This window comes from Ursus arctos, unplaced genomic scaffold (genome assembly GCF_023065955.2).
Source record: "Ursus arctos isolate Adak ecotype North America unplaced genomic scaffold, UrsArc2.0 scaffold_18, whole genome shotgun sequence".
Lineage (NCBI taxonomy): Eukaryota > Metazoa > Chordata > Mammalia > Carnivora > Ursidae > Ursus > Ursus arctos.
Window position 1 is genome coordinate 10,181,093 of NW_026622852.1, and position 17,380 is coordinate 10,198,472.

The 17,380-nt window shown below is 35.3% G+C and overlaps 1 protein-coding gene across 3 annotated transcripts in view; it reads left to right on the forward strand.

Moving 5' to 3' along the window:
* Positions 1–17,380, forward strand: part of CCDC171 (coiled-coil domain containing 171) — a 300,691-nt gene that overhangs the window by 98,993 nt on the left and 184,318 nt on the right. For all 3 annotated transcript variants that reach the window (XM_048223031.2, XM_057313447.1, XM_026506501.4), the window contains 5 exons: positions 5,840–5,946; positions 7,712–7,801; positions 8,832–9,032; positions 11,634–11,801; positions 13,349–13,537. In XM_048223031.2, the coding sequence (XP_048078988.1) occupies positions 5,840–5,946; positions 7,712–7,801; positions 8,832–9,032; positions 11,634–11,801; positions 13,349–13,537 (755 nt within the window). The remainder of the gene's footprint in view (positions 1–5,839; positions 5,947–7,711; positions 7,802–8,831; positions 9,033–11,633; positions 11,802–13,348; positions 13,538–17,380) is intronic.

The following is a 17,380-nucleotide window of genomic DNA, read 5'->3' on the forward strand; positions in this document are numbered from 1 at the left end:
TTAGTTACTACCCGCGCTTTCGGTGTGCTTTTTTACTTTTGGTCATTTCTCATTCCAGGCAAAATGACAGTCAGGTCCATCACTTGTTCTGACTACTGGCATGATTTTACTTCATAGCTGTCCTTCAGGGCCACCCTTGAGTGGGGTTGTAATGCTGCAACTGTCTGCTTTCACTTAGAGTCAGCATATACAGAACCGTCTATATACTGAACCATTTTTTTTCTCTCATTAGTCAATAGGTCATAGGAAACCTTCCATAGATTCAGGTTGTGGATTAAGAGGGGAGGCAATATATCAGGCACAGGGCCCATCCAAATCTGGACTGTGTGCTCAAGCAACTTAATTGTGCCTTCAGGATTTGCTTGAATCCAGTTTTGTATAGAGCACTTTTACTTGATGATAGAGTGCTGTTGTGCATGCCCAAATTTATGGATTGGTGGATCAGATAATAACAATTTTATGATGAGCAATTCAGGTCACATGGTAAATTGGTGGCCATGAATGTATTATCTGCTGAGGACCAGTAGCAAGTGTTAAGCTTGATTCTCAAAAGTTATCTGTAGAGGATGACTTGCGTTGTTCCAACCCCCTGAAAGTTTACACTATGATTCTATAAGGACCTGCCAAACTTGACCTGCGGGAGCTCGAGCTGTCAGAATGCTGTCTTCAGCTTGGTAGAGAGCTAAGTAGAACATGTGATGTCTTTTGGGATGGAACAGTGATCAAGATTTCTATAGACTAGATTCTGCCGGAGTTGATATAGCTCTGAGGTAAAGCTGTGAAGGTATATTGCTGGCCCTGACAGCTGAAGGAAACTGTTTTGGTAGTTTTTACTAAAAGGATGGAAGAAATAGCTTCATTCCAATCGCCGGGAAATGTTATTGACCTGCTCCCACAATGAAACCACATCTTCAACTGCAGCTGCAGTGGGAATCACATGTAACTATGCTTGTAGTAATTCACTGCCATTCCCTAAGATTCATCTGTATCCTGCACAAGCCAGATAGATGAGTTGAATGCTGATGTGGTTGGAATCACTACCCCTGTATCTTTTAAGTCCCTTCCCAGTGGCACTGATCTCTGCAATCTCTCCAGAAAGGTGGCATCACTTTTGACTTACTCTTTTGGTAGGTAAAAGTTCTAGTGACTTCCACTTGCTTTTTTCTATTTGGTTTTCCTCTGTAAATCTTCCACTGCATGGGTCAGGTAACCGATATGGATATGGTACCAGTCTCTGCATTTGTCTTTTCTTAGCTCTGCATTCCAAACCAGGGAAATAAGGTGGGTTCAGGTACCTACTGGTACCTACTGGGCCCACTGGTGATAGAAACTTAGCCAAAACTCAGTGAATCTCCTGACCTCTGTCAGCTCCAACCCTAACTAGTGAACCACAATAGCATGTTAGTCCTCTAGGCATTCGTGTCAGTTCAGCTCCAGGGTCCAGTTATCCCAGTGATTAACCCCTTTTCTCCAGTGCATAGTCACCTTGGTAAATGGTTGCATGTTTCTTTGAGGAAGATGAGGAGGAAGATTTACACTATGATCTGGCAGTATGTTAGGGTTTCCAGAGGGAACCCCTTCTCTTTATTTAAGAGACACTGGGTCTGTGAACTAGCTCAAGTCTGATAATTGATTGAGAGCCAGACTCTTTTCTGTGTTGATTTAAGTTCTACCTCTGGTAATTAGACCTAGAGCTTTTCTACTTATACATGTCGGAAAATGTTTAAGTAGAGTGCCTACCTATTTTAGTCCTATGAACACCATGATCAGTTAGCCAACACCAGCGATCTCTGCGGGTAAAACCATTTTGTTTGATTTCATTATGACAACCATGTACATTTTGTTCCCGGAAGTTAAGTGCTACCGCTTGGCCTTTGCAACCCAGATCCCATTGTCCTCACTGAATTCAGGGAGCCCAGCTTGATAGCTGTTATCTCTGGTACACAGAGCTTATCGAGCCACATAGAGCTAGCCCATCAAGGATGCTGGGGCTCCCCCCACCAATACATTTCTCAAACGTTGGTAAAGAAAGTGTTTTTTTTTGGATGTTCCCTGGAGACATAGGGCGTGGGTGAGCAAGACTTACATAAGAAATACTCTCCATATGTTAGAAAAGTTAGAAGCCATTTTCCTTAAAAACTCCAGAATGGGTACCTGTGTTTGCAAGGTAAGGAAAGTGTTTGTGTATGATCTCAGTGAGTAAAACAAATTAATGTACAGAATGTAGTCTCAGTTTGAAAAGCAGAGCTGCCAACAAAATGTTTATATTTAATGCTTTTGAAGTGAAAAAGGAATTTTCTTGGTCATCAATCTATTAAATGTTTAGATTTTCTTAGGTGAAGATAACACCCATTTGAATGTTATTTTCTGTATCTTGCTATGTGACTAAAAATCCACATTAAACAACGGGTTTTTTTTTTTCCCTATTCTGAGGTTGAATATGACTACTCATGTTCTATATGTATGTTCACATACATATATACACACATACATACACGTATGTATTCCTAAAAAAATCTCAGTCTTTCTTCTTCTGTTGTCTCCATTATTTCTTAATAATTCTCCCCTTTTGGAGTCTTGCAGGAGACTGAAGTAGATAAGAGAATGTTTGAGAAAGTTGAAGAGATAGACTTACCTTATTCATGGCAACTTACTGTTTCTACTTTGGAACTATAGGTTACTGAGGTAGTAACACCAGCTTGAGAAACAGTGGCTTATTTGGGTCATGTAAAAATATTTCATTTCTGAGCTTGTTTAAAAGAAAACATTTAAATCGAGGGCTTGGAACCATTTCTTCTATACCTTCTCTGCTGTGGGATACTCATTAAAAAAAAGATTTGCCTTTATGTAATAGTTTTAGGTAAATGTATACCTAAGAAACATAGAAATTGGGTGCTCTATATTAGGCTAGCAGTTTCTAATGTACCATGAGATCATGAAAGAAAGACAAGAGATTGATTAGTCCCAAACAGGTTAGAAAATTCATTCTTCCCCCCAAAACCTTCTCCGGTCAGAAGCACTGCCAGTTGAGGTTGGCCTTTTTAGCCAAATAATTATACCACAACCTGAGTGGAGTTGTTAATCAGAATCAGATTCAGGTAATTCGCTTCAAATCACAAAAGATAATAATGTTTAAATTGTCTGAAAAATAAAATCAGGTGATACATACCAGAAAAGAAGACTATCGCTATAAATAATAAAACATTCACTGGTTGTGATATGGATACACACACATATATTTTTATATTTAATGTAAGTGTTATGATGTCTAGTAGAAATGTAAAATAAAATGTGATAATTATCAAAAACAAAAAAAGATTTTCCAAGGCATATCCAAAGTTAAAATGTACTTAATATTAAAAGTGAGCTAGAGAGAGTGAAACAGGTAATGGTGATGGGAAAGTATAGGCTGGCCTCCAAGTACCAAGACTTACATGTGTAGAGAAAGTTGGAAGGTTGTGAGGTGGTGTTTTGAAGTATAAAGTGTTCTAACATAGTCTGTTCTTCATTTGGACTTTGACCTTTGAAAAGCCATATGTGACCACTTTTCAAATTATTTTTGTTGCTCTTCATCTGGGAATCTTTAGAGCTTTCCTTGATAAGATATCTTTAATAGGTTGTTTCTTGTAATATTCAGGGGTTAGAATATTATTAAGTTAAATCAGTAAGGTCCTGAGTCCTAGTGACCCCCTTTTTTTTTTCTTTTTAAGCCTTTTGCCATGTTAAGAGACCAGAAACAATTTCTTTTTATAAGGGATGTGGGTGGGACTTAAAGCATATTTTGTACTTTGGCTGAACTTTATTGTATAAACATTTTCAAGCAAAGAAACTTTATTTTATATAGAATATAAGAATATGCATGGCTCAGTAAGGACAGGGCATTTTGTCCCCTTACCCTTTAACACTCATGTTAAAATGGTTTTATTCTTCTGAATTTCTAAGAGGAAGTTTTCTCCCTTATTGTAAAAGCCAGCAGATTTCCCGAGTGTCCTTGGATGATTTATTCATGGCCTACTTGTGTAGTAGCAAAAGAAAAGAATTATACATTACATTTTTTTATCTTGTGCAAGAGCAATTTAAAAAAAATATATTTGGTAAGACCTTTAATAAAATTTTTAATGAGTTGTCTTTCTAACTCATAGTAATTACAGAGAGTACTGTCTCCTCCATTATCATGGCTCAGAGCAGTGTCTGTTTTATTTTTTGCCTAGCTGGGATATGTGTTTCTTCCATATTACTTCTGGTTTTTAAGTTAAATATTCTTCTTCTGTTTAAGAAAATCTAAGGTGAACCCATACTTAAGATAGTGTTTAAAGTATACCTGGATGAATATAATAAATTTATTAGTAACAGTTTGTCCAAGATTAAAACACTAAATATTACTAATACTCTGAGATAAAGTTAGTCTATCATTAACCAAAATTTTTCCTTCCTTCCTCCCTTCCTTCCTTCCTTCCTTCCTTCCTTCCTTCCTTCTTTCCTTTATTATTGCCTTTCCCCCCATCCTCCCAAAGTTCTAGCAGTTGAATACATGAAGAATGGATAAATGAGCTCATAATTGTTTGTTTACTATCTTTCCTCATCTTTTTTTTTAGTTTTTATTTATTTATTTTAGAGATAGAGCGAGAGCACGTGCAGGGGTGGGGGAAGGAGCAGAGGGAGAGGGACAAGCAGACTCTGCGCTGAGGCTCGATCCCAGGACCTAGAGATCATGACCTGAGCCGAAATCAAGAATTGGACAGCCAACTGACTGAGCCACCTAGGCACCCCTCTTTCCTTCTCCTTTTAGACTGTAAATTCTCTGAGAACAGAGACTACACCAATATTATTCACCTCCATGTACCTAATGCCTTGGATTAGTACGTAGTAGGAATTCAGTAAAGTATTTGAATGAATGAATCAATGGATTATAAAACATATATTATGAATGCTTCTTTTTGAAATCATCCTTGCTAAAAATATGTTTCTTGTCTATTGAAATGGAAATATGCTGGGGAGAAATTATAATAGGAAAAGAGAAATATTTTTAATAGAATATCTTAACATTTGCTACTTGTTTTTTAACAGTAAAAGAGAAGTACAGTGAACAATCAATTTAAAGTGGTTTTTAAAACTCAACTTTTGATGATTTTGGATTAATCTTTTGAACTACATTTGACCATGTGACCTTGATTAGCTCAACCAACTTATGGCCCAACTAAATTAAAATAGTTTGAGGGCATAATATGGAAATACTCATATTTTTATAATAAGTATCAGTTTTAAGGGTTTTAATTGAAACATGATGTGGGCCTGTGTAGATAATAGCATTTTTATTATTTATTTCAAATTGTAACTTGAGAATTTTAAGGATTGAAGAGTATTTCCAAGCATAACAGAAAATTATGTGCTCTTGGGTTCAGAAATTATTATTTAAGCAAAATAGGCCTGACTGATCAGAAACACAAGGACCAAAGTTAAGTGTATGTAACTTCCCAAAACAACATTAGTATATAGACTGTTCATTTAATTGTTGGATAACAGGTGTGTACAAATAGTTTAGTTATTTAGGAGATAGGGAAAAAAAAAAGAGCCCAATACTAACTATAGCGTGGGCCTTGGTAAGGTAGGAAGTAGCCATAAATTTGAACTTGATACATTATGAGCTTAATTTGATCACTTGTTTAGAAAGGCTATTAATACTTGGCTATACAGCAGTATACTTTGGAGAATAAGACTCTACTCAATGTTTCATAATATCTTTTCAGCTCTATCTAATTGTAATATCTCTGTTACTGTTTGCTTAGCTTTTGTCTCTTTGTGACTTTAGGATATATTTTCATCTTACATTTTTCTCTAGGCATCCACAAGGACAAAGATAAACCTCCCAGCTTCTCTGGTGTCCTTGAGACTTTGAGGCGTACCTTGACAGATTACCAGAACAAGCTGGAAGATGCATCTAATGAGGTAACACTTGCACTGTTTGGCTCCACACTTATAGCCTTCGGCCTGCAGCACTGCGGTTCCGGGCTTGTTACAAAGGTCAGAAAGATTGGGAATGTTGAATTGACAGCTTCACAGATAGAAAAAATAATAAATTGTCTGTCACTGTTCTTTCTTTAAGTGTGGCCTAAAGTCGTGTCTCACTTACGTTTCTGTAACTCCAAAGTCAGACTATTATTTTCAAAGTTACAAACACTCTGTCACTTCTTGGCCTTCAAAATTTATCTATTTTAATTTAATAAAAGACGACACAAGTCATCTAAGTTAATATGTATTCTACTTAAATGTTAACGAGTTTATAGGAAATGAGGAATAGGTAGTGGAAATTTAGGTTTTTGTCAAGATTTTAGATTAAGGTTTCTACAAATTATGGAAGTCTTAACAAAACAAGAGAGAGAGGTTAGTTCTCATTCTCTAAAGGACTGTTGTTAGAAGTTTTCAAAAACAAATATCTGTTTGATGTTTGGCAGTTTTTGGTTTGCTGATTAAAAAAGCCCATGCTTCTATTTTTCATCTCATTTGTCTTGTTTAATGTGTGAGTTGATAATTTTCTTGGGTATTAAAATATTTTATGAATTTATGCTTAAAAAATGGAAAAGTTTGTGTAGTTGCCTCTTGTCAAACTAGAGAGTATGAAATAATTACATGAAATACAATTAGTTGGCAAAATAACCAACAGATTGTTCAAACCAAAGACAAGCCACACAGCATGGAATTTAGTGTCTACCCTTTGTTTATTTGTTTCTTTCAAATAATACAAGGCCACGAAATCATTATATTTCCCATTTCAGAAGAGGTTTATTTTAGTTTACCACGGTCAACAAAGAAGGGAAAATGAGTCTTCTTAATACTCTCCGTAATCGTTCAAAAGGCGAAAAGAAAGTGACCACTGAAATAATTAAATTTCTATAAGAACAGATATTGCTAAGTCTTTCCGAGTGAGGCAAGGCAACCTGTATTGTTAGTAGTTGATGAAACTCTTCTGAGGCCTGGGTCTGGAAGCTGCGGGGTAACTAGGAACATATTCCCCACAGCGAATTGTTATTTGGGAGGATGAATGTCACATGATCCTCAGCGCAGTTGAAAAGTCGACTCAGCAGGCTTTGGCTTAGTAATGTGCTTTGTTGTGAACCAGTGCCAGAGACAGCAGTGGGGAGACCAAGGGGGTGGCTGCAAAGAAAGCAAAAAGAGCAGTCTGACAGAAAGAAGAATGAACTGTCAAAGAAAATAAATCACAAGCGGAGCAGGACCAACTGATGACCTGCCACAAGCCTTCCCAGTAGGACTGCATGTGACCGACCCTGAAGTTGTCATATGGAGTGAGAGACCACCGAATACCCTCATGATGTATAGAAAGAAGAGTCTTCTGCTCTCTGCTTTTTTCTTTCCTTATAGATGCCACTGCTTTTGGCATTTTGGTCCAGTAGGATTTTAAGAATAAAGTTGTATTTGTTTACAGTAAGAATGAAATCCTTTATCCAGCCATCTAGCAAAAGCACAGTAACATCACTGACATTTTAAGCTCGAATGCTTTTTCTTTTCAGCCGTGTGAACTTGGGACAGAAATGACATAGTTAACCCAAAGAAATAATTTTTCAAGACTCTTAATCACTACTGGAATATTGGTGTTTAAGTAATTGCCTAAAAAACATTTAAAGATCAGCTTTTGAATTACTCACCCTTGAAAAACATAAAAAAAAAAAAAGTAACTTACATTTTCTTTCATCAGCTAAACAGCATGAATGATGCTAAGGAAAAGGCATCGAGCGAACTTGATTCTACCAAACAGAAGATAGAATCTCACACTAAGAATATAAAGGTATTATGACTTAGAATAACTTTTTTCCCTTTGTATTATGAAACAAATGTAATTATCTAGGGACTACTTTAGAGATATCTGAAAATGCATCACCCTATTTTTTATTAAGTACCTTTGGATACAATTTTGATTTTTTATTGTTGATCAAAGTAATAAGAATGTATTTTTCATTAAAAAACAACTTGGTTGGACATTATTTTGGTTAAAGGAAAGATGTATTTTCCAGATTTAATTATAATACCATCGATTCAGAAAATGGTTTAAGATTTAATGCCCAGCCTCAGATACGTATTGAACACATTTTACGTAAGCACGTCAGTATTTGGAGTCAGTTTTCATCATTTTAGGGTGGAGCAATTGTTTTTAGAGCATCATGCCTAGTAATGGGCTGAGACTGCACCTGGCTCAGGTCCAAGCCAAGAGTTTATTTTATTTTCTGCACTGCTTTTATGTACTACATGTTTGCAAAATTATACCGAGGCGAGTCTCAGAGTTGGAAATTTTTTGTGTTGGTTCATGTTGAGTTTGTCACGGACATACTTCAGTAGAATTTGTGAATAAGGTTGAAGAAGAAAGAGTTCAGGATTTTATGTCACACACTTGAGATTTCTATTAGTATTTGGATGTCATTGGGAAGTAAATGTTCTTATATTAAATGTAAAAGATTTCATTTGAAAATGTTATTTACATGTTACGAAATTTTTTTTTAGCTACTAAGCTATTTTTTTAAAATAATGAATTGAAAGGAAAACTCCTATTCAAAGAGCTTTTTGGAATTAGCTATCTTATGAACATTTTACGTTTCAATGTTAAAGCTTAACAGTTTTTTCTAACTTTTGAGCTAAAATGGTATACTTAGAAAAATTATTCAATAAATTACTGTAATGTTTAGCATTGTAGCCAAATACTTGCGCTTGGGAGTCTTTTATGGTAAAGCTCTGGAGGTCTTCATTATGTATTTTGTGTTTGCATCCTCAGCCCCTTTATTGGCCGGCCTTCATGCAGTCTCTCTATTTTGCCTCTCTGACAGGACCTTCAGGATAAACTGGCCGATGTCAGTAAAGAGTTAAGTCATTTACGCACTAAATGTGCAGACAGAGAGGCTCTCATAAGCTCTTTGAAAGTGGAACTACAAAATGTGCTGCACTGTTGGGAGAAAGAAAAGGCTCGAGCAGCCCAATCAGAGAGCGAACTGCAGAAGCTTGCCCAGGCTTTCCAGAAGGATACCGAGGTATTACCTGAGACAGGACACCTGGCAGGAAAGGCCTTCACTAATCTCAGTTTTCTAAATTTACATATATCAAGTGGCTGTTTTTACTCTGATTCGATTTAATTCAAAAAATTGTTCGGAGCTGACTTGAAATATTCATGCCAGCCGCAAAATCGGTCACTCCATTACTCTCGTGTCATCCTATTTTGGGGAGAAGTAATGGAGTTTAACCCCTCTGTCACTTGTGTGGCTTCATCTTTCTATTTAGAACATCATATCCCAAGCACTTAAGCTCGCAACAGTCCTTTCAAAGTTTGCCTATTTGCCAGTGACTAAATTATTTTTTATTTCTGTAGTTTAGTAGCTGAACATGGTGGAAAGAATATGCTTTTTGTAATCAAAAGAACTGGACTTGGCTTGTGGTACTCCTGTTTACAAACTGTGAACATGGACAAGCCACGCAGCTTAATCTGCCCACATTTTAGTTTCCTTATTTGCAAAACAGGAATAATATCTCCTTTAATAGACAGCCTCCTTACTCTTTATAATTGTAGGATATTAACCGAAATTTAGGAAAAAACAAGTCCCACAATATTGAAACATTATTTAGATACCCTTGAGAGTTGCCTATTCATTTTTATTTATTAACGAGTTCTTAAAATATTATGACAAACCTTTTATATTCTGTATGAGCCTGTGTGAATGGAATTGTTATCTTATATATTCTTCGACCCATGAGGATATGGAGCTAGCTTAGCTAGTGTGGAACTGGTTTATCTGAGTCGTCCTGCATATTGAGTTCATTACTCCAACAAATATGAACATGAATGCCAAGAGAGTAAAAAGGAAACATTCTTTCCACTCTTCTTACAGTCTGGGATTTAAATTGTGTCCACATGAAGGGGCTGGAATTGTTCTACACATCAGATAATGATTAAAGGAAAGGAAACTAGAAGCCTGCCTGTATTGTAAAGTCAGCATGTCTACAGCGTTGTGGTTGGGTTCAACATGTGTGAATTGATTTTGGATCTTGAGATTCTCTTTTCACGCCAAATGGATGATTATCATGCATGGTTTATCACAGCCCAAGCAAAAAGGACATAATGGCGACACAATGAATTATCCTTTAGGATGAACTCGATCACTTGGCAAAATGTGGCGGGCGAAGACTTTTAGTGCCTGAGTGTTAGTTGTATTTAATAAGATTTTTAAACATCTCGACGCAGTTGAAAATGCAAAAGACATCTTTAATTGCTTAAAAAAGAAAAAGGCATAACATATTTATGAGGATTCTTCTGCTATCCTAACTCAAGTTCGTGGTTGTAACTACATATTGAAATTTTTTGGTTTTAACTTATTATGTTTGGAAAAAGGTAAGGTGGCATATAGAGAGAATTAGATATACACGTTTTAATATATATATTAAAATATATGTATGAAAAATTTCCCCATAATTTATTATTATACAACCTTTACATATGCTATATACAGTTTTTCTTATCTAGAAGATTAGCATTTCTTTTTTTTCCGCCTCAAATTTTCTCCTTGTAAAAGTTTTCTTTTCTCGCTGATCTATTAAAAAAAATTTGAAGGGACTTATTTTATCTACATAAAATACCCTTTTGTAGCTCTACACTGACCTCGTCTTGAGTTCCATTCTTGGGCACGTTATAGATGAAACACCTTATAAAGAGAGCCATTTGGCATTTCAGTAAATAAGCTCTTTGTGTGTGTTCAAGATGGGATCAGCTTTTTACTGAATTCTATGGCATAGTGTTTCTGGGTTGTTAAACAGTGGATGGTTTAGTTACTACAATGGCAACATAATTTTAAAGAACTTTTTATTACATATTTCTGATTGGACAGTTTTGAAACTATGTCTTGGGCAGCTGTGCCCATTTCTTTTTGCCTGTTGCTTTGTAATATTTAAACACCTCTAAATGCCCAATGTGCCAAATACTGTATGAACTTAGGGGGAAAACAAATGAGCCCCTCTTCCATATCTTTCATATCACTGTCTGCTTTGCCTAAGGGGCTGGGGATAGATTTCCTATAAGTGGTAAGCAAACTGGAATCTCTGGAGGAGGAAGAAAGCTGAGTAATTGTGTACATGTAAAGCACAGATATTGGTGTAACTTTGTCTTTAACGGAGTTGAGTAACACTCTTCTCTCTATATTGGTTTTCTGACTTAAATAACATCTGTTTTGGAGAATGTAAATATGAAATTATAGAATTACTGTCCTGACATCTGGTCAAAAGGGCTTAGAAACAATTAGTGCAGATACGTCACGTCAGGGCCGAGAAAGGCGATGCCTAAACAGGCACTTGGGTCACATCCTCAGGAGGAGCAGAGCTGGGGTCAGAACCCTGGTCTTCTGGCTTCTAGACTGCAGATTTTGGTTTTGAATACCAAGTTTAAGCAATTCCAAATTTTTATCTGATGCTTTTGAATGTAAAAGAAGTCACCCAAAACGACAGGGTATTTCATGAGACTTGGGTATTTTAATTCCTTTCCAAGTTTTTGAAACAGATTCTTCCCCACACGTAGTATGTTTTTTACTTCTTACAGTGTTGATATATTGGAATTAATTTCTTTTCTTTTCTTTTTTTTTCCCTCACAGGAGAAGCTAACCTTTCTTCATACCTTGTATCAGCACTTGATAGCAGGCTGTGTGCTCATGAAACAACCAGAAGGCATGCTGGATAAATTCTCTTGGACCGAGCTCTGTGCAGTCTTGCAGGAGAATGTTGATGCCCTGATCGCAGACCTCACCAGGGCTAATGAGAAGGTAACTGTCCTCAGGCACCAGATACCTCTATTAAATTCAGTGACATTTGTCCACATCACAGTATCATTAAGAGGGGCTGACATTCATCTTATTTCAAAAAGAATTTGGATGTTAATAATTCAATACCATTAATTATGGCTTGTCTACAACTCAGTTTGATGCCATTGCTGTGGGCATGTAAATGTGACTGAAGTCTGTATGAAGTCTCTAAGCTCCACACTCTGTGCGGGACATGCTAATACTACTAGCCAGTATTAGCCACAGGGACCTAATTAAAAGAAAATAAATTAATCTTACTGATGAAGCAATTCAAAGAACTTAGTCATTTACATTAATAAACCAACTCTTTATGTTAGCATAAAATAGAAACAAGATACAGTTATTCCAAAACATGATCTTAAAATTTTTGCCCAGGAAATAACGAGGTGTTACTTTAAAAGCACTTAAAAATTTAAAATTTTGTTTATGGTATTTTTTGAATTATGACAAACTGTGTATTAATGAACCCATTCAGTGCTGTAGTGTGTTCAAAGTATACATGGTAGCAGAAAACAGTGGACTTCACCAGCCCAGCATTTCAGTCTTAAAAAAAAGAAAAAACCAACAAACTACAATCCCTCTTTTGGTTATGGAAAATTAAAATGGCTTAGTAGACCAATGTATTCCACCATTAAAGATACTGATTCTCATCCCGGGTCTATTGAACTGGTCAGGACTGCATTATGTGGTCTGGTTTCCAGATCTTAGTTGCCATGGCATTTGCTTTTATGCGACATGAAGAAAAAAACTGTTACCTAAGTTTTTTTTTTTTTTTTTCTCCCCAATCTGTTGAACTAATGAAACAGCATCTTGGCCCAATTTTACAGTGAGAACATTTTACCTTGGTTCGATTGGCAAACAGAACCTTAGGCACTGAGAAGTAGGATAAAGGAAATGAGGGAATAAATTGTGAGAAGCGCAGATGCTGTTCATGATTGTGAATGTGTGTATAATGGGTTTGAAAATTACTGAGAATTAAAATGAGTACATGTTTGAACCCTCTGAGATGGTATTATGTTTTAATAGTTTTTCATAGTTTCAAAACATCATTAATTGCCATACACGTTAGATGATGATTTTCTTTCCAGTGTTTTGAACGTGAGATAAAAAATGGTTGTAACATTGTTTTATTATATGTAAAATATAGATTTATAAATCTCATTGAAATACTTCATTTCCTATTGAGATACATGAATAGCTTGAGCTTTGGTTCTAGAAGTAAAAATATTCTTCTTAATTTTCTCATTATAGAATGAGTAACTTTATTAGAAAGAGAAAAATGATTTGTCATCTAAGCACACATACGTACAAATGACACCATTTTTTCCTAAAATATCATTTGTCCTACCAATTTCTATTTCTTTCTTTTTTTTTTCATTTTAACTTAAAAATTTTATGTGAATGTAAGGGATGAAACATAGTAGAAGATTTTGGATGGTGTTTGGGGAGGTGCTACGAAGGCATATTTTGAGAGCATAGCTCATTCTCTGTTGTGTGTCCCCATTTAGATAAGTCACCTGGAGTACATCTGTAAAAACAAGTCTGATACGATGAGAGAACTGCAGCAGACCCAGGAAGACACCTTTAACAAAGTGGCTGAGCAGATCAAAGCCCAGGAGAGCTGCTGGCACAAACAAAAGAAGGAGCTGGAGCTGCAGTACTCGGAGCTCCTCTTGGAGGTGCAGAGGAGGGCACAGGTACACTGCTTCTGTAAGAAGCCTTAACAATAGGCTGCTCAGTCTTTTGCTGTTTCGAGTGTATTCTTTGAGTACCAATGCCAAATCAGTTTAGAACTTTTTGAGAACCACATAGAACTTGTTACGCACACATGCATGTAATCATGCAAACACACACACATACTCACAAATGGGTATGCACGCGTGCGTGTGAGCCTGCATGTGTGTTAAGGATTGTCCTGTACTTAAGTTGGGAAGTAGATAGGTTTCTGGTTAAAACATCCTAGACCTCACTGATCAATTAAATGCTAAAATTGTATTTCCTTTATTTATTTTGAAAATAAAGGTTAAGAGATTTGGTAAAATGTTATCAGTTAAGTGTGATACCCTGTTATTCAGTTTATTCCGTTTGTAGGGGTTCCTATGTGAACCATCACTTTAATTCATTTAGGGTTGAAATTTGTTATACCTCCTAACACTGTATAAGAACTTGAGTTACAGTTGTAGACCCCATAGCCAAATAATTGACTGTAGGATGTATCGTGTCTTCCATGTTGGGTTTGATTGAGAACAGAAGTTATCGTAGTTAACGTGACTATGTTTTTTCCTATACAAATTGTTGTCATCATAATTAATATTGTTAACTGTCATCCCTGCCCAATCAGGAATAACACAATGATAGTGTATACTTTTTTTTGGTATTGACTTTAATAATAGTTCATGTCTTCCCAAGGTAAGATGCTTAGGAACCTGACTCAGTATTTAACCTCTTTACTTGGTCCATACTTATATTGGTTCATACTTATATTGGCATGTTTAATTAAAAAAAAGAATCCATATTATTTTTGTTTGTCAATAAACAGTTTCAGATCGCTTAAAATAACACCATTCTGCTTTCCCAAAATAAGGGCCCTATGTGAATTTATGCCTTCCTCTATGAATTTAAATGAATTAATACTCTCTAAAAGTAGCCATATGTTCGGTGTTGCATGGTGCCCTGTGATATGGTCTGCATTTTCTACTACTGAAGTAAAAGACGTAACCAATTTATTATATTTTATTTAGAGGTAGCATTGACATACAGTGAACAGATCTTAAGTGTACAGTTTGATGTTTTGATCAATGCAAAGACCCTTGTAACCATATCCCACTTTAAACTTAGTATTTCATTACCCCAGAGAATTCTTCTGTTCCCTCTTCCAGTTTCCACTCAATAGGCAACCAGTGTTCTGATCCTATCATCATAGATTACTTTCACTTGCTCTTGAGTTTCCTCTCACTGGAATCATTCAGTACGTAGTGTTTGGTGGTTGGCTTATTTCACTCAAAATATTTTTTTTGATACTCATCCATGTTGTTGTGTATGTTAGTAATTCATTCTTTTTTATGGTCAAGTAGTATTCTATTTTATAATGACACCACAATTTGATAGATTGTGGGTTGATGGATATTTCAGTTGTTTCCAGTTTTTGGCTGTTGTAAATAAAACTGCAACAAATATTATTGTAGAAGTATTTTGTTGACATAGGGTTTTCATTTCTCTTGGTTAAGAGTTCAGTTGCTAGGTCACAGGATAGGTGTATATTTGTAAAAAAAAGTATCGAAGTTTTTTCCAAAATGGTTGTATCATTTTATATTTCCACCACCAATATATGAAAGTTTCTATTGTTCTTCATCCTCTGCAACATTTGGTATTGTCAGTCTTTAAAATTTTAGCCATTCTAGTTGTTTTAAAAGGTTTTTCATTGTGGTTGTAATTCATATTTTCTTGGTGATTGATAATGTTCAGCACTTTTCATGTTCTTATTGGTCATTCATATGTCTTCTTTTGTGAAATGTCTCTTCAGGTATTTGCCCATTAAAATATTGGGATTGTTTGTGCTTTTGTTATTGATTTGTGAGAGTTCTTTAGATATTCTGGATATAAATCCTTTCTTATACATGTGCATCGCAAGTTCCAATATCTCACTTGTCTTTTCATGTCATATTTCTTTTGATGATCACAAGTTTTAAGATGTTGATGAAGTCCAACCTATAAATCCTTTTTGAGTATTTATGTTTATGTGGTAAGCAATGTTTCTGTACTCCAAAGTTGTGCAGATAATCTACGGTTTCTTCTAGAAGTTTTAAAGTTTTAGCTTTTATGATGGGGTCTATGATCCATCTCAAATTAATTTTTGTATTTAATGTTAGGTAGAAGCTGAGGTTCATTTTCCACCTCTATTTATTGTTCCCACATCATTGTTCACGACTTTACTTTCCTCATTGAATAGCCTTGGTCCCTTTGTGAAAACAAAACAAAACAAAACAAAAACAACTGACCATATATAAGAACCATAGGTTTGTTGGGTAACCCTAAAGTTTTGCCTTTTCCAGATGTCATATAAATGAAGTCATACAGTATGTAGCCTTTTGGGTCTGACTTTTTTTCACTTAGCAAAATATGTTTGGAAATTATTCATGTCATTGCATATATCAGTAGTTCACTCATTTTTACGGCTAAGTTATATTCCATTGTATGGATGTACCACTGTTTGTTTATACTTGCTGATGGGTCTTTGGGTTGTTTTTATTTTCTAGCAATTCTGACTAATAAACCTATCATGGATAGGTTGTTGTATGATCATAAATTTTCATTTCTCTTGGATAAATATGTAGTGTGTGATTTCTGGGTTACGTAGTAAATACATATCTATATGTTATATAAACGGTTATGGGATAAAAAAAACAAACTATGAAACTGTTTTCCCCAGGGGCTATACCATTTTGAGTTCCCACTAGCAATGTAAGGGAGTTCTAACTGCTCTGCATCTGTGCCAGTATGTGGTTTCATTATTTTTTTTCCTTTTTAGATATTCTACTAGGCGAGGAGTGGTTGTGGTTTTAATTTCCATTTTCCCTAATGAATAATAACTTTAAATGTTTTTTTCATATGCTTATTTGCCATCTGTGTATATTCTTGGGTAAATTATCTGTTCATATCTTTTGCCCACTTTTTAATTGGATTTCTTGTTTCCCTGTAGCTGAATTTTGAGAGTTGTTTATATATTCTGAACAGAAGCCATTTGTCAGGTGATTTGCAGGTATTTTCTCCCATTTACTTAAAAGTACTTTTGCAGAGAAAATGTTTTACATTTTTATAAAGTCCATCTTATCAATTATTTTTCTTTTATGGGTTATGCTTTTAGTGTTGTATCTAAGAACTCTTGGCTTAGTGCAAGATCACCAAGATTTCTTATTTTTTCTTTTATATTTTTGTAGTTTTAGGTTTTACAAATAGGTCTATGATTCATTTTCAGTAAATTTTTGTGAAGATGTGAAGTATGGGTAGATGTCCATTTTTTTTATATGGATATTCAGTTAATCCAGCACTATTTGTTCAAAGATTAATTAGAGAGAAAGGTCTCTATTGAATTGCCTTTGTACTTTGTCAAAATCAGTTTGCTGTATTTGTGTAAGTCTATTTCTGAGTTCTCAACTCAATAACATTCCATTTATTTATGTGTCTATTCATTAATACTATACTGATTTGATTTTTGTAGGTTTTTAGTAAGCCTTGAAATCAGGGAGTGTGACTCTTCCAACTTCCTTCATTTCCTATCAGTTTTTTTTAGTGGATAAATTTAACATGTGACACTGTGTAAATTTTAGGTGTACATTGTATTATTTTGATACATTTATATATTACAATATGGTTGCCATTGTAACGGTATCTATCACATCGCATACTTATAGTACAACATTATTGTCTGTCTTCAATAAACTGTGCATTTAATCTCCATGGCTGTTTTAGTACTCATAAAAGTTTGTACCCTTAAACAACATCAATTTAACCCCCCCATTTCAATCCTCCATCCCCTGGTA